This window comes from Diuraphis noxia, unplaced genomic scaffold, assembly GCF_037042655.1.
Source record: "Diuraphis noxia isolate RWA-SAM2 unplaced genomic scaffold, SU_Dnox_SAM2 contig0002, whole genome shotgun sequence".
In the NCBI taxonomy this organism is placed as follows: domain Eukaryota; kingdom Metazoa; phylum Arthropoda; class Insecta; order Hemiptera; family Aphididae; genus Diuraphis; species Diuraphis noxia.
In genome coordinates, this window is record NW_028301712.1 from 20262808 (window position 1) to 20287359 (window position 24552).

The following is a 24552-nucleotide window of genomic DNA, read 5'->3' on the forward strand; positions in this document are numbered from 1 at the left end:
CTGTTTGACTCGAATTGTTGTTGACAATCTGTTATTCACGCCATATTGTGCTAATTTTGTTTTTTCAACGTTTATTCAGTTGAACATCTTGAAATTTTTGTGAATTGATATTTTTTCAAGTTGAGACATAGAATTTTTGGGATTGATTTCACTTATTTTTTAACATCAAAATTCTATCTTTTCTTCCAATTGATTCAACTTAGTACTTACGCACACAGGAAGCCTTTTTTATTTCTCCAAAGTATTTTTTTCTGCGGGATTGTATATACAATGAAAGACTGAGTGAGTTGGGTAGCTACATAATGAATCTGATTTTTTTTTAATACCTATTAACATTTTAATTAATATTGTGTAAAATATCCTTGACTGACAAACCGTCTACTGCACTCAGAATCTTTTTTTGTATATACAATGACATTATATAATTAAATTTAAATTTAATACCATCCATCACAGTAACCCACTTGTATCCAACTGTATTACAGCAGACTCAGCAGAGCGACATCCATTTACACGCTTGGACTAAGGTACACTAAACTGAGATACAACTAAATAGTGCTGTATTTTATGTATGATTAACAGCTGTCAGCTAGTAATAATATATAAACATTACACTTAATAAATAATTTTTTACAAAATAGATAATGCTTATATACAATACGTGTGCCGTACATATAGGCAGATATTTAGTTGAATGTTTATTGTTTAGAGGGGCTAAAATAATCATCTAATGTAAAGTAAACAGCAGGGGCTTCGCCCTTGCACCCCTTCCCACGCAAAAGTATAACAATTATTAATGAAAATATAGGTCTATTTTAAAAATGTAATCAAAACAAATGTAATACTTATAAAATGGCTATAATATAACACTTATAAGTTATAACCATTAATAACTAGAATACTGAATAATCAATTTCAATCATAATACATTTATTGATTTTTTGCTATTTTACAATTATTTATAATGAATATATTTATAATATATGTAAATTATGTGTTGATAACATATTTATCATGATCATTCAAACCATGATCCAACAAATATAGGTTTTAAAAAAAAATTAACAATTATAGATTATAAGAACAAGTTTGACTGTAATACAATATAAATAAGATAAAATGAAATAATAATAATGATAATAATACAACTTACATAATATAATAACATCAATAAACAAAAAATTCTAGCATTTGGTTAAAACATATTTTATCAAATTTGTTTTAGCTGAGGACAATTATATTTTTGATGTTGTGGCAGTGGTGTACATTATTACAACATAAATAAATATCTAGTTTAATTTATAATGAGATTTGATACTTGACTTTAATAAAAGAAATTAAAACTACACTAAAAATACAATTTTTTTTTTTAATAAATAAAATTGCATAGGTGCACAACAAAATTTAATTTTAATTTTAAATTATGGGATTAATAAATTTTTTTTTTATTTTTTTTTAACATACAATATTTGATAAGTGATTGAATTTTGATAAAAATTGATTTTCAAAATAGATTTAAATTATAGGTAGTCCAATATAAATTAGTTATTACCGCCACATAAGTTTAACACTGCATTAATTGTTATAAAAAATATTTTAATAAAATAATAAGTATATATAATTTTATTTTATTTTTTGATGTCTTTAAAGAAGACATTAATATAATATTATAAACACTATAATTAGCTTAAGATATAACAATGAACACAAGCACAAGAATACATAAGTGAATATACAAATATATTTTTTTTTTAATTATTAGAATGCTATGAATACAATACTTGTCTGAAGATATAAATACTTTTTTCTTAATAATATTTTGGTAATTAATTTTCTATAGAGATATAGGTTTTATATACTAATAATATAGGTAGTATAAATGTAAATATTTCCTAATTAACTAATAGCCATTAAATGTATTATAAAACATTAAATTCAAATTACAAATTAAAACAAATGTTTTTATTTTATTTCTCGATTTTTAATCGATAATTTTTAAATCACAATATCAACATAATATGGACTATAAATAGAATAAAATAGTAATTAATTCACTAAAAATCCAATATGAATATTGGATAACAATAATGTAATAAAAATAAATAAAATAAATTCAAAATCAGTGCGTATTTTGTTTTAAAGAGTTTTAGTTTGTCAAAGACGAAGGATTTTGTTTGAAGATTTTTAATACGTACTTTTAAAATTTATGTTATCGATCATAGAAAAAACATTTTTTTTTTTTTTTGATAACAAGTATAATCTATCACGAATTGTTTTCATCATATTCGTTCAGTCCTAGTTTTGTTTGTGTTAGGTACTTGTGTTACTGTTGAAAAATATTCACACAAATACATTGTAACAATTTTAACAATATTAATAAAACAATTGTCACAGTTCTTACATTTTTTATAAAATGGTTTTAGACAATTAACCTACATTAATAACATAAGAAATGATCTTTTTAAACATCACAGTAGTTTAGATCTTAATTAATCAAATACTTCTAAGATCACATCCTTTTACATGTATATGATATTATAATATAAATATATATTTTAATACACATTTCAACAACAATATTATTTTTAACAGTATTAACAACTCTTTGATGGTCCGCTCTAGTCACGACCAGTTCTAATTGCCTAAACACTATAATGTTGTACATATTTTAACAGATGTTATCACAGTCTAATCAGTAAAATGTGCTTTTTTGAGTTGCACTTGTCATATAAGTAGAACCACATAGGTATATAATTTGTGGTAGGAACGCTTTTGCTAACATAATACAATATAAATATTTTGTTTTAATTATTATTGAAAACAAATGTTTTATTTTAAAGCAATTGGATTGATCATTGCATAAAAAATTGATCTTGGTGATTTATTATCAAGTAAAAATTCATCTTGAAATCGACAAATACTCTCTGAATATAACGATTGTTTATCATGTTTATTTTTGAATTAAGTATGAAATAGAAAAATAAGTGAATTTGTGTATAACACTGATATTGTAACATAATAATCAATAAAGTAAATGAAAAATGAACTTTGGTAACTTTAAATCATCTTTTTTTATGGTTTACAGATTTTTAAATATTATGTTAAATAACATTTTATTATTAAACTTTAAAAAAAAAGTATCAAATATTTTTTTTTTAACTGAACGTTTTACATATTATTAAATGAGTGTAAAAAATATATCATAATATTATGTAATGAGTAAAAATGAAAAAATGTTTCTATATAAGATATTTTGTATTTTGGGAGATTGAGAAGAAATTATAACTTTATTTCTTTTAAAAAGCATTTCATATTTAAACAAACTCCTACATTGAAAAAAAAAAACATTAAAACGAATCAATTACAGAAAAATTGTTTATAATTGCCATGAATAATAGGATTTAAATTTAAAGTAAACAATAACTAAAAAAAAAAGAAAAATATTAATAATCAAAAAATAGGACTAGATAAAAAAATTTTTTTTTAAACAACATTTATAATTCAATATTTTAGTTTCAGAGTAAATTGAGGCTAGCTAGCGATATGAGTATTTTGTTTAGTATTACTATTTGGATCTAATACAATACTTTATATTTTTATACTAATACATTTTTGAATCACAGGTGTTGAGAGGTACTTCCAACATACATATTATTTGTAATAGTAATTTTTCATCCAAAAAATCAACATGAAGAAGTATAATGAATTATCATTATATTATGATTTAACAACATACTATATTTTATTTTGTAATTTAAATTTTTTCGTGATTAAAATATTATTTTTATTTTTATAGAATGATTGACTATTGATGACCACAAAATATAAAATCATGTAAATTCAAGAAAGGCATTTTAAATTATTGTGTAAATATTAATTAATATCTAATTTTGTTGTTAAATCTTTGGAAATACATTTCAATATGTAATGCGAATGACTTACAAATAAATTATTTTTATTCAAAGGTTTCCAATTTGTATCCATCCAATTTGATACATCCTGAAAGCATTTAGAAAATATAATTTTTATTTCTCGTTATAATATAACTACTGTCTATTATAATGCATAGCCTTAATAAAATAAACTAATAGCTACTTCAAATGGACAAACAAATTGTAGCCAATATTTCAATAATGATTATCTTAAACTATAATATATTTTAAGTTACCTATCACGAAAGTACAATTTTATGTCTCTTTCGTATTATATATAACTATTAACTATATAAGTAATATATTCAAAGTTTAAAAGCACACACAGAAGGTATTTTCCCCCATAGCAGCTAAATAGTTAATATTAAAAGACTATGACCTATTACAACAAACATAATTATTAATGATTACTATAATCTATGTTTTTTTCAAAAGCTTTTTTAATATTTTAACTTTTAAGATATTTTAAATATTTTAAAATTAATAAGTTTAAAATACATACAGAGTATTAAAAAACAAAAAACCGAAGAAATAATATATCTATACTTTATAAGTTATAATAATTAATAAGTCAATATGTGTTGTGGAACATTAATATTAACCATTAGTCATTAGTCACAAAAATATGATACAGTAATTATTTTGTTACATAAGCTCATAAGCATACATTTTGGAAGACGGATGATTAATTAATCAATAATTTTTATTAAAGAGGACATTTTTCAGAAAAAATGAACATATTGTTTTTAAAGAAACTATATTATTATTAAATTAGAAAGTACTTTAAAATTTATACTTTTACAGAATTAATTTTTTTTTTTTTAATTTGATCAAAGATTTTTCAAAACCAACAGTTAAATTGATAAAAATGGAATGTTTTTCTTGTTTTTACTGGTTACCAACAGTTGATACAACAAAGTAAAAAACTAAAAACTATAACTTATCATATTATGTATTATCTTCATTCTTCACACATAATGTTAATATTATTATGTTTTAGGAATCACGTCCGTTTATATTAAATAAATAAATTATTAATTAATAAATAAATAAATAGTTGAATTTGAAAATACTTACTAAAATAACTTCATCATATATCATTTCACTTTGTGGTTGATGAAAGCAAATATCTTCTTCTAATAATTCATACCTCTTTAAATTAGAACCCCTCAGTCTTGCGATTCCACATACGTCCACTGGTTCAATCAAGTATCCTAAAATAATTGACTACTATTTACTAAATTTTAATAAAAAAGACATTTTTATGACAATTTAAAGGGAAAATTAAATATTTTAGTAAGCAGGGCTAGAATTTGAATGCCCTAAAAAATGCAAAAATTGAAAATGTTTTTTTTTAGATTAGTATTAATATTAATGGTATAAATTTAAAAAAATGATAAATATAGCTAGATTTCATAAATTTATTTTACTTTAAAAGTTGCTTAGACTCATTACCTAGGTTTTGAGATTTCAACTGTTATTTGATAATATAATAGGAATTATGAGGACCTACTTTATTATCTACATATGTTTAAAAAATCTTGCTGATAATTTAAAAAAAATTTCAAATTCATATATTATTTCCAAAAATGCAAAATAAACTTTGTTATTCATTATCCTCAAACAAAAGTACACAAAACGAATTTGAGAAAATAGTAAGCTCTGGAAAACCATGTATATAATAGTGCATTGAAATCCCAGCCTAGTAATAGGATACACATTTTGTGTATGTAATTTTTTTTAAGGTCTAAACTAAATAATTTCTTATAACTAGTAATTTTGGAACTTAAAATATCATTAAATGTTATTATAATAAACTTTTCTAAATAATAAATTGACAAATTTACCCAATACAACAAGTTCTGTAAGTTTGCTGCAGACCCATGATAATATTATCAGTGGATTAGTTTCAATATCATCAGCAGATGGTTCAAGATGCCAATGTCCTTTAAGTAAGCCAGCAGGATTCATTGATTGTTCATCAACCCAGATTAATGATTGAAATGTATTTCTATAGTCCAGTAATTTATGTAATACTTCAATATTCATCTATAGATTTATAAAATATAGTAAATAGTTAAATGTATTAAAAGAATGTATCATGAGAAACTCACCATATTACAAAAAAGAACTTTGAGATGTGTCAAAGGCATTGATGGACGAAGTAACTTAGTATGTAAGTGCTTAGCAACAATATGACAGTTGATAATTGTTAATCTTAGTTCAAGTTTAGGGCTGTAAAAACAATTAACAAAAATATTTTTAAAATAACAATTCATTTTGTAAACAATTTTTACAATAATATATTATCACAAGTCAGTGGCGCCGAAATCCTAAAAATCTAGTAGGGCGAAAAATATTTCAAAAGGCCCAACATCTTAATATCGGAAAAAATGGCAAATTGTGGAAGGGTTCGGCGCCACTGTCACAAGTTATAATAAATATGTGTTTTATATAATTATTGTGATATTACATCATATATGGCTTGAATATAGGGTCAAATGGGGTAATTGTAAATAAATTTTGTTACTTTTTAATATTTTTTTTATTTTCTAAATTATAATTAACAATACATTTTCTTTCTCATCAAAACCATTCATAAACATATCCTAGGCTTATAAAATTTCCTACACAAGACCAGAATATTAAATCACTTAAGAAAAAAAAAATAATTTACATATGCCCCATTCATTTACATTTGCCCCATTTATTTGGGGTAAATGTAAACAATGATTTCACGTTATAAGAGTGAAATAGAATCTGGATCTGGGGCATAAGTAAACAACCTGTATTACCTTTTATTTAACGTTTTGATAGACCCAATACACACAAATTTACATTAGCCCCAAATATTATACTTTGACGTTCATACCTTCATGTTATTAATATGAAATACATTAAAAATGATTGGTTAATTTCTTATGATTATTATTTACAAATGCCCCGATTTACAATTACCCCATTTGACCCTAAATAGGTATAACACAAAATAAATAAAATTGATAGTTACCAGTATTTTTTAATATCTGCCCAAATATCATCACTTATATCTATATCCAACTCATTATGAACATGTAAAACAAGGATTTCCAATTGAGACATTGAACACAATGCTGGAAGCAATTTGCACGTATTGGAATTTAGATCTAAACTTAATTTCTGAAATAAAAATGCTCATTATTATTAATAAGTAATCAAAACCTAATCAGATTATGAAAATAATTTAATAACTGACCTTTAAATTGATTAGCGACGACATACTATCAAAAGTTGAATTAAAACATGTAGTTTTACTCTCTTCATTAAAAATTGATGGTCCCAATCCAGCTAGTTCCAAACGCTGTAAGCTATCACAGCTATATTTGGATAGCATATGAATCAAAGCATTCCAATAGTAAAACATAAAATATCCAAAACTAAACCCTTCAATGTTTCCTTTTTGCACAACATTGAGAATAGCAAACTCAAAATAGTTTTGAATTGACCACCTGTACTGAAATCTGATAACATTTTCCAGTTAGTAAAAAAGAGGTTTAAAACTCTAAATTTTAAATCGTCTGACATGTGTTCAAGATGGCAAGCTACTCACATTTCGTCCTTTGATAACTCACAGTGGTTGAGTTCAATGTCAACGTTTCTCAACAGTTGATTGCCCATCAATGCCTTGATAACAGAAGAAGCCAATTCAAAGCACTGGGTGCTCCGGGAATCAAATGCAAGGTGGATGTCACGTACTAATGTCACTAAGTTCTTATTGGCATGCTTCACTTTGGACTTGACTTCAGCGTATGAAGTTCCAGGAGCAGGTATGTCTAGCACCAGAGTGTGCCAAAACTGTGGATGGTAAAGAGCAGTCCTCCAGTGTTTGCAAGTGGACGAAGCGGCCACCCTGGATTCGGGTGACAAATGAGTGAATATTTGATGTAGAGCAAGGCTGGGAAGAGAGTTCCAATTGACGGTTTCCATTTCAATAAAAAAATAATAAAGGTATCAGGGGTTACGATCCGACGGGCTAGGGTTCACAGACATTTGACGAAAATCATTTTCGATCGCGATATCAGGGAATATATTATTTTAATAATATGATGTACTTTCCTGTAACAGGTAGATATATAACTTAGTAGCTTCGTAGGAGCAACAATAACAATATAAGATAATAAATAATAATACTAGAAATACTGCACGGTTACAGTCTCAGAGTGTACTAAAAACTATGACGTAGAGTTAATGATTTTTTTTCCTCTAATGTTTTTAAATTTGTAATTAAATTAATCTAACAAGTTGTTCTAGTAATCTAGTCCGAAGACATTTTGATTTCTAATTTCTGAGTTCTGCTAATCTGGTTCTGACAACAGCGAATAAAATATACCGATAATACGATACCGTACGCGATCAACAGCTGCGACTGCAGCTGTTCAAAATCGTAATTTGTAAATAACTAGATAGTAAATACTGTGAACCATATGACTAACAGTGTGCACGGTACGTGTATGAAAAATATTGAAAAACCGTACAGCCAAACGGTAATAAGATATTGTAGTATTCTTAGATCTAGATTCTATTCTGTGGTAACTGGTAGTAAAATGTAGTGCATGTAAGATTATTGCTCTATGCTAGTATGCTTAACATCAACTTATCTTAAGACATGGTCCGTAGTAGTCATTATCGTAATTAAGTCGAATTATATCGATATATTTAATTTTTATTATATTATAGAACAATTATATAAAAATCCAATTTTTTATATAACTGCATAATTAGCAGTGATAAAAATAATACAAAAGTACTATTTATAAAAAAATAGTTCATTTTCATGAATCCCGAAACGTGCAATTTTGCGCAACTTAAAACTTTCTTTGAGTTAATCTATACATTTCTTGATTCGGATTTGTAGTTATTGTTTCAATAGAATTTAGAACACGCCATAAAAAGATGCAATTGTACGGGTCTTTACTAATAACTATATTAACTAGTAATTATCTACTTACGAGAAACCATAGGTGCAAATAGGGCCAATAGGGGGAGGGGTCTAGCACCCTCAAATAATATTCGTGTTTACGTAAACCTTATTTTTAGTCTTACATTTTGATATTTACCTATGGTATTCAAATCATGATATTTAGAATTTTTAAATACATATGAAATTCTGAATTCTCTGAAACCATTTTAACCATATTTTTGATTACATGATATTTGCTTGTCCCACTCTTAGGTGTGATATTTTGACAATGCAAACTTTTGTTTTCAAACAGGAATCCCTTTTTCAATTATTGGTTAGATGTATCAAAATTGAAATTCGAACAAGTAGTCGTGGATTGTTATATAACTTTGTGTACTATGGATGATATATCTATAGTAATCGCTAATAGATTAAGTAGATATGGGTGCTTAGATTATTTAAAAATGTCAGTAACTATTATTGATCTATCTAATTTGTAAAAAATATCCAAGTATAATAAATACTACATCTAATATTATACGAAGTTTATATTTTTGTAAAACCAATTTAAAAAAGTATATCCTTATAGAACATATATTTTAATAACTCGGGAACTACCTACTTATTAGAATTTTGATTTAGATACATCAACGTTTTTAAGAAAATCGCCCATTAAATAATTTTCAGTAAAAAAAGGGGGTTCGTAATAGAAGTTTGTATCACAAAGTTTGTCTCATATAATTATTCCTCAAGTAGTTAAGGATTACAAAAAATTCAGGAATTTGAAAATATGGTTAAGTTTAAACATCATAGATTTATGTATATTATACTTACAGATAGGTATTACTATTTTACTATTTTAGATATACGTTCTAATACTTACTTGTATTTAGTAGAAAGTAGAATACATCACATGCCAACATTTAATTGAATTTGCAAGTTACACATAGATTGTAATTTGTAGATTATAATTTTTTTTTAATTACCCAAATAAATTTGAATTTTCATAATTATACTGTAGTTAACATAGATAATATGAAATTATGTTTTAAGTACAACAATTATATATTAATTAATTAATAATTGTATATTATTATTAATTACTTTTATCATACCTAGAACATTAGATTTTTGGATTGTATTGAGTGTTAATATCTAGTTAAAAATTGTAAAAGTGAATACCTAATAAAATACTGAATTAACAATAGTCTATACTCTATAGGTAGGTATCTACTATCTATACAAACATCAAAGTAGTCATATTATAATATAAATGATAAATATTATGTTTATTTAATAAGTAGGTGTATTAACAGTTCTGAGTTCACAAACATATTTACTAGTTTACCACTTTTTTCATACTATTATATCGTAATTGTTGAACATTATGTAATAATTTATTGCCATTACAATTATCTATGTATTGGTAATTATATAGTCATAATTCATAAAGAGTCACTAATGTTGTTGTTTCATTGTTTGTATTTTCTTTTACATAGGTACATCATAATCATTAGACAAAAATTTAAAATATACAAAAATACTTAAAAACCATTGTCATTATTTGACATCATATAATATTATCATTATAAATTTAAAATCGAAATGGTTGAAGTTATTTCTACTGTTCTTAACACCCTAATATTATTTAGTACCTTGTTAAAATAGAGGTTCCCAATAAACTGTGAGTCAAGATTCAAAAATGGGTTTTGATAATATTTTTGATGAGTCACGTTACGTTTAGAAATTTTATATCATATATAATAGGTTATTATTGAAGTAAAACATGTAGATATAACTGATCTTAAAATTATGGGATTTTCCTTTTATCATCACCTTGCTTTTTTGGGACAGTATAAATACTCAAAATCCAAAAAATATATATTATTAAATAATAATACAATAGGCAATAGATTCATGTTTAACAATTATTGCACCAACTATATGTATTTGAAGAAACAACTATAAAACGGATTATGGTAATCAGATGTGAACTTATTTTAGTACCTATATGGCTATACAGGGTGATTCGTTTATCAAACAACACTCATTATTTATAAAAGTATTGAATTTTTTCAAAATATTGTTTTACATAGTTTCAAGTTGTTAAAAAACCAACGCTTTTATTAAAAAATTATATTTTTAAATATTTTTTATCCTTATCATTTTTTAAGTTTTTTACTTTTTTGAATGGCAACATAGTTTTTTAATTTCATATTCCAAAGCAGAATATTTTTCTAAAAATTTTGATACATAAAAATCGAATTTAGGACTAGTAGTTTATGAGTTATAAGTATTTAAAGTTTAGACAAGCGGAGTAGTGGACAAACATTTTGCGGGGTAACCCCGTACCACTCCACTCTGCCAATCTAAACTTTAAATACCTATAACTCATAAACTACTAGCGCTAAATTCAAAATTTTAACGTAATAATTAATTAAAAAAATAGCTTTATTAATTTATGAAATTTGAAGTACAGGTTACCATTTGAAAATCAAAAGTTGATGGTGGTGTATATAATAAATATAAGGGTGAAAAATATAAAAATAATAAACAATTCAAGAAGAGTGTAAATCTACAATTTTGAAAAAAAAAAAAATTGAAAAAAGTCAATACTTTTTTAAATAATGAGTGTTGTTTGATAAAAGAATCACCCTGTATAGTTAAAATGATGAATTGATTACAGATTGTTGTTTTTACAAAAACATATGTACTTATCGTTGTGATAAAACATAAAATGATAAAAATTCCGAAAACTTATAAAATATACATACACCTAAAACCCATTATTTTCAATTTTAAACCTTCGTTTTCCACTTAAAATGACAATGAAGAATTTAAATACCGCATAACTAAAGAAATCGAATTTTTAATTGTGTGAATATATAGTGCTTTAAAAAGAAATATTTTGGTAGTCCTAAAATTGTTATCGGACAATTGGTTCCGTGTTTAAAATGTAAAGTCACGTTTTACGTGTGGCGTTATAAAATCACACCGTCCAACGGGCCGTATCTAAAAGACTAAAATACAAACGTGATATTTATTTAGCGCGATTAAAATAACTATACAGAAAAATTGATTTAATATATAAGTAATTAAAGCACATTTATAAAAAGGACATATATTTAATTAGATGCTCATATCATCTTCATTAAATTAAAATTTGTTTCAAAGTTATTAAGAAAAACAAACAACAAAAATATATAAAATAGCAAACATAAATATTTTTTAAATTTATTTATTAAGAAAATTAAAATGTCTCGGCATATTACATGCTATTACAAGTCAGTTTACAAATTACGATTACAAGTCAAGATTATATTACTATTGACTAATTATAATTAGTCTAAGATATTGTGATAGGTGTATACATCTTTAAGTTATAGTAGGTACTTGTGGTGGTTGATTTTCGTCTTCGCTTTGGTCTGTTATAAAAATATCCGTTGGTGAGTGTGATTTTAAATGCCAATTTTTCATTTTGATTCCTAGATTGTAAAACAAGGAAGCTGCTGGCGCTGCTGCCTAGATTGGACAGGTATAAGTGATCAGTGGTCGGATTCTTGAGGTGTATAGTAAAATGGACGATTTCATTTGGAGAGTTGATTTAAAGTTAATTAGGGGATATATTATGTTTATCCTTGCATAGCCCTGAGCGAGTTTCTTATTTATTTGAATTTTCCATGTCAGTTTTTCGATTTTCGTCTAAAAACACTCCAAGATACTTGACTGAGTCTTCCTTATTGCTCCATTATATTTGTGTTTAGAGCTGTTTGGAGATTTTGAATTGAAGAATTTAGGAAATTGCTTCGGGTTATTATTGTTGTGTCATCCGTAAACATCGCCAGCTGTGAGTTTGAAAGAATTGGTATGCCGTAGCACTCGTAGCAGTAGATTAAGGTAGGGCTTAGAACTGAGCCTTGGGGGACTTAAGCTTGTATATCGTGAGTTTGAGAAAAGTTGGTTCCAATTCTGCAGACTTGGAACGTTCGATCCGATATGAAAGAGATTATTGTTTTTAATAAATATTTGGGAAGAGCTAGAGTGTTCAATATTTGTTCAAGTCCATACCTTGTCGAAGGCTTGCGTTACATCGAAGAAGACAGCCGTTGTATATTGTTTCTTTTCAAAGTCATTTACAGTTAATTTAGAGATTCGTTGGATTTGATGACATGTAAAGTGATGCGTTTTGAATCCAAATTGACGTTTTGGAATAATGCGTGTGAATGATTCTAGTATTTTATATTTTATATTTTAGCAGTATCATTTCATAGTTTTGATAATGATGTAAGAAGGCTAATTGGCCTTTTTAATTTAACATTTTATGCAGTTTTGATTTTTTTTTTTTGTAGATTTATTTGAGTTCTTACATTATAATTAATTATACTAACATGTAAGTTTAAACTTTTCATAACAATATACAAAATTTAAAAATATAAGTACTACATAAAATATGTAGGTATGTTTTTAGTTTTATAGTCGACAGTCGTATATGATATACCTACCTTAGGTATATCATATCTATTCACATTGTATATGTACTTAATTTTTCTTGAATTATTATATTTTACTGTGAAGTATTTTTACACATTTTTTACACATTTATTTATATTTTAAATAACGGAGTATAATATTATTTAATATTTATGTGTGCTATTTATATATTTTTGTCGTCAAATTTTAATACTATAAAAATGATATGAGTATCTAAAGAAATTTATAACCTTTTTATAAATATACTTATACATTAAATCAATTTTTCTCTATATAGTTATTTTAGATGCGCTAAATAAATACCATGCGTGTATTTTAGATACGACTCGTCGGACAGCGAGATTTTATGACATGCTTAAAACGCAACCTAACCTAACCAATTGTCCGGAAACAATTATAAGACCCCCATAATTATTATTTTTGAAGCATATATATTCTTACAGTAAAAAAATTCCTTTTTAAATGGTGATTCGAAAAAATAGTTTGATTTTGATAAGTATTAAGTAAATTTAAATATGTTTTCAAATTTCTTGTCACATTATACATTTTGTCGATAATTATGACTGTCAACTGTTAAATACTTAATACTTACATAGTTATATCAACCATATATTTCCGAAGTCTGACATAATAGTTACACGTGTGGTAGTGGCCTGTTATTTTTTTTTTATTACCTTTTGGTTGATTCATTAACGTATGGCACTTGTTAAATTTTCGTTTATAAGACTTATAAAAATTATTGTCGATTCACGCTCAACTTTTTTTTTAAATTTCCACTAATAAAAATTTATGAGGAATGATGTCATACACTTTCTTTTTTTTTGACTAATCGACATTTTTTTATCGATAACAATTCAAAATAAAATAATAGCTCAAAAAGAGTTCAATATTATTTCGAACATTTTGTGGAACATAGAACTTGCTATTTTAGATTCTGAGCGGAGCAATGAATGTATTGATTTTACCACAATGTGTGTTTTTTGTCTGTCATCATGTTTTGGGGCAGTAAAAGTGCTTCGATTTTTGACTTCAGTACCTCGTTCGATCAGAAAGTGAATCTAGTTGGTACTTTGGGGGGTCAAAAGTGAAAAATTCTTAATACTTTTCTAAATAATCGGGATAAACAAACTAAAAATTAAGGAAAAAACGGGAATTTTTACGCACACTCATTTTTCGACAACATCGATTTTGGTTTTTGATGTAACTTTTCACAGAATGTTTATATAAGTAATAAGTATATTCTATCCACCATGAAAATTTTCGACTTAAGTTGAACTATTCATAGGCATTTGAAATTTTCGAACATTATTAGTTTTTTTTAAATTAATATCGATAACAATTTATTTGTTAGACAGAAAAGCTTGAAAACTTAATACAAGGCTCTTAAAATATTGTTACAATAGCAGTTGAAAATAAAAGAAATTCATAGTCACAATTTTTTTTTATAAGCATTCAAAGTTTGAATTTTGACAAAATACGTAAAAATCACGAAAATTCACAAATTATTTTAAGCTAGAAATTCATAAAAAATTTTCTTTTTAAATCTAAGATTTCAAAATTTAATACAAGATTCATTACAAGTTTTTCAATCTTTATCACAAATAAAAATTCCACCGGAAACTCAAATTAAATTTTTATGAGCATTTGAAATTTAAATTTTTACAACATTGGATTTTCACTTTTAACGATTTCCTTATTTTGGTACACCTCAAATAACCACAGATACTTGAAATTTTGACTGAATGTTTGTATAGGCATTTTATACATTTGATAAAATTTTCAAAATATTTAAATTTTTTTTGAGCTGTTTACTGACATTTTAATTTTTAAACTTGTTTGGTTTTTTTTTCTATAAAAAAACAAAATCGATTTTTATCTGATTTTGCGTGAAAATTTCGGTTTTCCTAAATTTTTTGTTTAATTTTGGTCTGAAGAATTTTTTACTTTTCATCCATCCATAGTACCAATGCTGAGGAAGAATATCGAAGCATTTCGACCGTCTTTAGAGGTGATGGCTGATGTCAGATAATACAAAAATAACACATACCTAATTGTAATTCAATTCATTAAAAGATCAATAAAACGATTAAAATGTATATTGGTAACAATATGGTAAGTGACTTTTAGTGTGCCGCTATGCCTATATATATCATAATTGGCATTTATATATAATTGCTTATTATCGATCAGTTAATAAATATAATATCAACCTCTACCTCTATTAACCTATTGCATATCCATATATAAATTATAATTAAAGATGCATAGTAATTCACTATACTTATATAGACAGTTGTAAAATAAATTATTATCACATACCTACATCATAGGTTTTTGTTGCACAAGATGGGAAACTATAATAAGCTACTAGCCGATATTTTTGTAGTATGATAAGAACTAATAGGGTATATATTCAAACACTTAAATTTCTGTAAACAAAAACAGGCGTGCTACCCTGGCTCCCCAAGGTCAAAATTTCAACTTGAAAATTGTTTGGTATATTATGTTATTTATTATGTAACATTTTGTAACCGCAAAAAAAAAATTTCGTAACCATCACATAGGTGCCCCGTAAAACGACGTTATATTGCAAGTTCCGGGTGCCAGGGTAAAATTACTTAATTAAATGTACAAGACAACAGCTCAAAATGTTGGCAGGTTAAAAAACTTGACAATTTTATAAAAGCTCCTCCATAAGTTGTTATAATTAAAATTTAAAAATATGAAAATACATAGGATGCATAGGTACAATTTTTTTCACAGCATATTTATATTTATACTGACGCGTCAAAAACTGAAAATGGTTCTGCTATAGCCAATTATCGCTCCTAATTTTCAAAAAAATATAAAAATAAGCAATAATTACAGCATATTTTCTGCTGAAATGTTAGCAATATACACAGCTATAGAATACATAAAAAACTCTCAACTCAGTGGCGTGCCCAATGGGGGGGGGAGGTTAGGGGTTATATCCCCCCCATTTGCTTTTTTTTGTTAACTTCAACTTATTAGATATTACCATAGACATATATAAACATTTATAAATGGATATGGATATTACTTTTAAAATTATCAGTAATAAGTTATTGCTTATAAATTATTTCCCATTGGCTATTATAAACATTCACTAAAGGGATTATACTGATTACAGATCAGTGATTATGTATTCATGTTCATGAGCAATAAATCCTCTAAGTAATAATTAATAATTAATTATGTTTATGTTAAGATATAAGATAAAATGATGGATCATGCTTATCACGTAGACTAAAAGTATAAATATAAATTTTCGTTTGGAATAACGAATAACTAAGTTGTTTTTAAGAATTATTTTTCTTTTGTATATTAATTATTTTAATAAAGGTTATAAATGTTTTTAGTTTAATGTTGTCATTTTATTTAAACAATAATGTATAGTGTGTGGCTATTTAAATTAATTCTAATTGTAGAATGATACTCAATATACATGAATGTACATAATATGTTTAGCAATTTTTGTGTTTGGATAACCATGATTAATTTAAATGTACCTACTTTTACTAAAAAATGTATAACATATATTCCTCCCCATTGAAATTTCCTGGGCACGCCACTGTCTCAACTACCCAATAACTATGTCATATTCACCGACTCATTAAGCTCCGTAATGTGCTTAAGTAGCCATGAAAACATCAACAGTCTTAAATCAAAAATAATAGAAACAGTAAATAACTACGAAAACAAAATAACCATTGTCTGGATACCTGGACACAGCAACATAGAAGGAAATGAAAAAGCAGATTACCTAGCAAAAGAAGCAGCCAACAATGTGATGACAAAAATAAGCGAAATACTCTGCACCTATGAAGACACGCTAAGATGTATTAATTCTGCAATTAAAGAAAGATGGTCATTCAAATGAAGAAGAAAAGTAACTAAACTCAACGAAATAAAGCGTACAACAGAACGTTGGAAAAACAATGCTAATCTTAATAGAAAAGACGAAGTAATATTAACACGGCTACCTAATGAACCGAGAAGAACAAACAGAATGCGCGATCATGTGGAGTCCCCCGTCCCCGTGACAATCAAACACATTTTTGTCGAATACAGACAAACTGAAGCCGTCAGAAATAAGTATAACATCCCAGAACGGCAGAACATCTATACGAATCACTAGGCCCGAACATAGAAACCATCACAAATACTCTAAGCTTCATCAAAGATATACAAATCGAAAATTTATTGTAAAAAATTAACCATAATATGTAATGTACTAACGAAATCATTGCAATAACTAATATTATATAATTGTTAACTGCCAAACGTCAGCCAGTGGCCTTCGCTGCCGAGGCTTATTCTAATAATAAAAAAAAATTTTTTCACAATAATATTTGTGTGGCGATACTTTAAAAAGCATTTAATAATTGTATTATATTTTACATTTTAAAATGCAAGTTTTTCGGGAAAAATGATTGCAATCTATACCTATAATACTATACCTAGGTAATAAATTACTTTAATTACAATCATAAAATACTTAATTATATTATATAGGCATATAGACCGGGTGTTGACCAGTTTCCCTCAACATCGGTTTTTTGCATTTTAAAATATACCAGTTACCTGCTCAATCAAATGTACCAATTGCCCTCAAACATATATACCAGATACTCTCACATATTTTATATTCAGGTTTATACAACCCGTAGAATGGAGGAGGTAAATTGTTCAATAATAATCATAGTACAAAAATATATAGAATTTAGGACGAGTAGTTAATGAGTTATATGTATTTAAAGTTTAGACAAGCGGAGTAGTGGACAAACATTTTGCGGGGCAACCCCGTACCACTCCACTCTGCCAATCTAAACTTTAAATACTTATAACTCAAAAACTACTAGCCCTAAATTCGATTTTTATGAATCAAAATACTTAGAAAAATATTCTGCTTTGAAGTATGAAATTAAAACTCTATGTTGTCATTCAAAAAAGTAAAAAACTTAAAAAATGATAAGGATAAAAAATATTTAAAAATATAATTTTTTAATGAAAACGTTGGTTTTTTAACAACTTGAAACTATGTATAAAAATATTTTGAAAAAAGTAAATACTTTTCGAGATAATTAGTGTACCCACTTAAAATAATCACCCTGTATTTATCTAATTGCAAATGTAATTGTATACTATATTACCTTTTTTGACAACTTACATTTTATGCTACTTATAATTATTGTACATACCTATTTATACTTTTACTATAAATATTATTATCACTTACATATTTACCTATGCTATTTTATGGATTGGTATTATAATCACACCTATTGTATAGCATAGCGTTACTCACTTACTCACCTTTTTTTTATTTTACTTTAATGTCACTTGCTTGTTATAGTGCATGCGTATAGTGCTTGCATTGGGGAGTGCGCAGGGGGACGGAGCTCCCCTACTATTTTCTATTTTTATTTTTTTTGCGTACCTACCCCTACTATTTTTTTTACTTAGACGAGGGGGGGCGGTACAAACTAATGTACGAAATAATTTTTATTAAAATATGGATTTTTAATTGATATGTCAGTTATAAAAATTTTTTACTATTTTTGATATGAATAAGTCATTCCAACAATGAAATTACCAACTTTTTTTTCAGAGTAGCATCTGCATCACCATTGGTTATAAATAATTTATAATCAATGGTATCACGCCTTATAATATACCTATTGCAGTTTTTTATCTTTGTATATTTATTATTATTTTATTTTCATTTATAATTCTAAATTATTTGTTAAAAAAATATAGGTACTTATCTTACACAAAACACTTTATAAGTAATATTATGAAATACGAAAAAATTATAATTTAATACACACAAAACAACGATTTTAATGTAGGAACCAGATGAGTTTTGATTTATATCCATGATCCACGATGGTTGAATTGATTATGGAAAAAGAAATTAAATGATTACTATGTTCTCATTGACTATATTTTAAAATATTTATAAATAGCTAAATAAGTAGGAATTATAATACAATTATAAAAATAAACAACACACAGTAATAATTTCACTTAAGTATAAAAATAGATATTTTGGGAATTGCGGTGGCTTTGAATTTAACCTCTTATAAACTTCTTAATTTTGAATACTAAATAGGTCTAAATGGTATACTATTTGTACAACAATGATTTTAAATAAAATAAATTAAAATATGAATAGTTAATTATTTATGGATGTCCATTGACATTCTATAATATAAGATAGCTTGATCTTATACTATTATACGACCATGCTGATAAATAGGGCTCGGGACTTCTAGGAGTTTGCATGTTTTTAAATAATCATTAAAAATATAGCAAAGTAATATAGAAATTTGTTTACTTATAATATGACTTTATATTTAAAATTTTAGTTGCATATTTTGCATATTTTACAATTATTTATATCAGTGGTTTTAACCTTTTTAACAACGTAGCACACTTCTTCTCCTACAAAATTTTTGCGGCACACCAATTCATATAATACGTGATATAATACCTAGTATATATTTAGATATATAATATTTATACATATATAGGTACACTATTTATAATCTACTCTATTAGAGGGTTAATTATTGTGAAATAAATTAAAACAATGATGAAAAAATTTGATAATAATACTGGAAAATACAAAATTAACCCTATTAATAGAATTTTCGCTGCACACCAGTGCCGCGGCACACCGGTTGAAAACCACTGATTTATATGAACGAGTAAGTTTTTAATTTCCAACTAACTTAAGAAAATATCTAATAGTTCAATGTAATGTTCAAGGTAATAAGTACTATATTAAAAATATACAAATATATTCAATTTAAGTTGTTTTAAAAAAAAAATTTTACCATTTTTGTTTTAAACTAAAACTCAATGTATCTATGATGAAAAAAGAAAATTAATAAAATGTATCTATGTAATTGAATTTATCTATTCCTGTATTATATCTATAAATATTATTAGGTATTTATTACAAATATGCTTTTTTTAAATGCATATTTTGAAATCCTTTAAGGCATAAATATATGCAAATTGTAATTCATAAGGTTTGTAGTGTATACTGTATAATACTTAATACTTATCATTTTTAAACGATAACATTTTGTATTATCTTCATAAACGTGCACACTACTGTGCATCAATACAGCGCATGGAGCTTTCGCAGTGCTTCTCTAAAATGTATTTCTGATTCATAAGTAAGCCAGTTGATATTTGTTTATAACACTTACATTACATTTTTATGTTTATTTGACGTTTAACATGGGGTGTATTAAAAAAAAAAAAAAATGAATAATATAAACGATAAAGCCATGATAGATTTGTATACTAAAATATTATAAATAATTAAATCACAGTTTTCTAGGGTACCAGTGAAGTTACAAATTTTTTTTGTGGGTTTTTGGAACTTGTAACGCCGCTTTCTAAGGCCGTGATGTGTTTCCAAATTTTTTTTGGTGGTTACAAAATATTACATGATAAATAACATAATACCAAACAGTTTTCAAGTCGAAATTTTAATTATTTAATGTTTGGGGTGCTGACTGCTGGGGTAACGTTATCCTGGCACCCGGATGCATAATGCATATTATAAGCATTGTGTACATTGTTAGAAAACCCTATGAAAATACTGTTCTACGATTGGCTCTAATACCAATAAGAAAGAAGATAACAACTTTGCTATCAGTTATCTGTTATTACGAAATGAAAAATTATTAATATTTAATTTATTTATATCCTTAGATCATATACTATGGATGTAGCCACTCGGTATATGCTTGTATTAGATTTGAAGCCAAAATGACTGAAAACGCTAGAGCCTTGGTTATTACTGCGCATGCGTAAATTACTGATAATAGTGTAGTATATGATATTATGATCATATTATTTTTTGTGATAATTTATTAACCAATCAGAATTACGCGCATGCGCACAAACAGTCGGGGCTCTGGGTTATTCTGGCTTCAAGAATTAGCCCGATGGCTTCATCCATTGTATATGATCTAAATTCTAAGTTCATATCTGTGTTTATTAATTAATTATTATAATATTTAATTTAAATAAAGATACCAATTTTAAATTTAATATCAAATTTGTATTTCAGGATAAAACATTGTTTCAAACAAAATATGTTGGTTATGGTAACTAAAAATAAAAAATAATAGAAATAATGGTGATTCATAATATAATCATATCAACAAATAACATAACGCCATAAAATGTTGTATTATTTATCAGTCTGTAAAAAAAAAAAAAACATTGTAAAATCAATACATTCATCACTTCGTTCAAAATCTAAAATATATACATATAATGGTTAAATATTTATCCTGTAAGGCTGTAAGTACCTTTAAAGAAAAAATATAAAATATGAATTAAAAATTCAAGTCTTCTATACCTATTACTTAAAATAAATAATTGTTATTCATATCAACAAATAATTTAAATTACAAATTTGTACAATGGTCGAGTCTGTAAAAATAAAAAAAATTAATAAAAAAAATAATAGTTGAGATATTTATCCTGCGAGTACCATAAAAAAAATATTATAAAATATGAATTAAAAATTCAAGTTTTCTACCGGTAAAAAAAATATACATATTATATTAATTGTGTAAAATACATTAATATATATTTTTTAGGAAATATCATTTTGTCAAATTTCAAAATTTTAAAGTATTAAGAGTTAAAACGTCTTTAAAATATTCAAAATTCAGAACAGAATTTGGTAACTGATAACAGATAATTGATAACGAAGTTTTTATCTCATTGGGATTAGAGCCAATCGTAGAACAGTATTTTCATTGGGTTCTCTAACAATGTACACTTTGCTTATATGCCACCCGGATCTTGTAACGCCGTTTTCCGAGGCACCGATGTGGTTACAACAATTTTTTTGCGGTTACAAAATGTTACATAATATTAAACTTAATTTAAACAGTTTTCAAGTCGATATTTTGACCTGGTGCCAGGGTAATGCACCTAACAAAGACGGTTAAATTAGATTTCCCATGATAAAGTATACATAAATAGGTAAAATGTAAGGGATTATAATATATTATAATTTATAATCTATTTTTTCGACTGAAATATGAATAATTAGTCAAATTTATTTTGAACCTCAGCATTTATTTAAGCTTAACAATTATGCGCACTTCAGTCTTTCTGGAATCCACATTGCACCGGTTGGGTTTTTCTAGAAATGTAAGTTTTAAATTGGTAACTTTTGCAAAGTTTGCATAATGTACCTATTTAGAAGTGAAATAGAACGGCATCCATCTAGGGATAATTTTGTTCTTGATTGGTTTATTCATTGGGTTGTCTATATTATTTCTTCACGATTGTGGAAAATCATTGTTCATTCATATAAAGTTATATATTTTTAGAAAGAGTTTTAAGAATGTTAATGGAGAAGTTACGAATAAATATGTGTGAATATCTGGAATAGTGTCGTGGCCAGATCTTAACTTTAATAACAGAATTAGTGAATTTTGTCACGGATTCATCGTTTATATAGAGCCTAGAGGTGGTCGTTGAAATGGTTTTCGTTTTAATTTCAGATTCGAGATAAGACAAGAAGGATGGCCATTCAGTCTTATTTGAATTCTATCTTGTATGTAAGGTGTTATTTTTTGGTGAAATTAATAACATTTTTAAATTATAGGTAGGTAGGCGATCAAAGTGGCTTTATACGTCTTTTCTTTCATTTAATCTACATAGTACATATTGACTTCACAGTAGTAGCATTGATTATAGAATAGACTATTCTATAATCAATGGTAGTAGCTTATAAGCTCTTATAGTTCTAGGATTTATTAAATGCAATACTGAACATTTCACCAATTAGGTGAATTGTCTCCATTCTTTCTACCTTGCATTTATAAGTTCATCTCTCGAGTATGTGAAGCACCCATACCTTGAAAAACACCAACAAGAGCTAAAACAGGAGCAAAATCACTTCCTAATTTACTCGACATTTGTAAGTAAAACTGATGTGTCTCATTGTATTCCCATAACTGCGTAATATTGTCTAACATACCATATTAACTTTCTTCTCGCAGCATCGTTATAGATGAACACTTTTCCTAAATAGTACCCTAGACGCCCTCATTGCTCTCAATTTACTTGCTAAAAATCCATTCAAAGTTCCTACCTGTGGAATACGAAACCTAGCTCAGTTTATAAACCACACTATTATCTAAATGTGCCTTAGAGCTTAGTTGTTTTAAGCTTCATTCTCTGGCTACTTGTATCATAAGTATGTTTTTTTTTTATTGTTATACTATAACTTGGTATAATTGTTACTTAATTGTTATTGCCACCATAGGTATGTATCGCCGATTAGTGTTTAACATATTTAAATAAACAACTTAGTACAGTTATACCAGTATAATAGTTATATAGTATAGACACGAGAATGTCGAAATAACTGCAGGTCTTTAAGTCTTTTAATAGGCTTGTTGTTTTGTTATAAGGTTCATTAATATGTATTTTGTGAAAAGCCCGACGAGTCGTAGGGAACGGAATAGAGTAGTTTAGTGATTGATTTGACATAGTTGATTTGATGTAGGTATGTTATAGACTAAGTCTAAAACGATTGTTTGGTTTTTTTTTTTTTTTTTTGGGGAGGGCTCACATTTAAGTGTAGTCTCAGTGAATGATGTTTCTTGAAGGTACCTATATATTACCTACTGCTAATGGTTTAAATGGAATATAGATTAATTGTATTTTTATAATATCTTATGAATTCCATAAATTTAAATAATAACTTCTGATAATTTTTTTGTAATTTAATATAAATTTCATCATTAATATTAAAAAAATCTGATATGAATGTAAAAGATACAATACAGAACAATAGTTTATATTTTTGGGAAAAATTAATAAAATGTTAATGATATTAGTGGTACCTATATATTTACTTGTATAATCTAATGGATTGTGCATTTTTAGCAGATGCATTTTTATTGTTTGACAAATGATTTTAATTTTAAAAACTGTATTTTGCTTTTTTCGTATTTTCAACCTTTTATTTTTATTTTTAACTGCCGAGCGTTAGATGTTGATTATTGTTATCAAACTAGTTAGTTGGTACCTAAATATCTTTTGTCAGCATTTCACGATTGTAAATCTATATAAATACTGCAACTGTTTAAATATTTTTGAATAATGTTTGAA

At 26.2% G+C, this 24552-nt stretch overlaps 1 protein-coding gene across 2 annotated transcripts; it reads right to left on the reverse strand.

The window, feature by feature from the left end:
• Positions 1-913: 913 nt before the first annotated feature.
• LOC107162274 (F-box only protein 33) lies at positions 914-9772 on the reverse strand. 2 transcript variants are annotated; one of them, XM_089220625.1, is made up of 8 exons: positions 9755-9772; positions 7522-8027; positions 7168-7432; positions 6943-7091; positions 6047-6167; positions 5780-5981; positions 5010-5146; positions 914-3999 (listed from the first exon to the last, which is right to left on the reverse strand). In XM_089220625.1, exons 2-8 carry the CDS (start codon positions 7896-7898, stop codon positions 3874-3876), a joined length of 1377 nt encoding a protein of 458 aa, XP_089076751.1. In that variant the 5' UTR covers positions 7899-8027; positions 9755-9772; the 3' UTR covers positions 914-3873. The 2 variants fall into 2 exon arrangements, with proteins under 2 accessions (XP_089076751.1, XP_089076750.1); XM_089220624.1 differs by lacking the exon at positions 9755-9772 and adding an exon at positions 8103-8325.
• Between the last annotated feature and the right edge of the window lie 14780 nt (positions 9773-24552).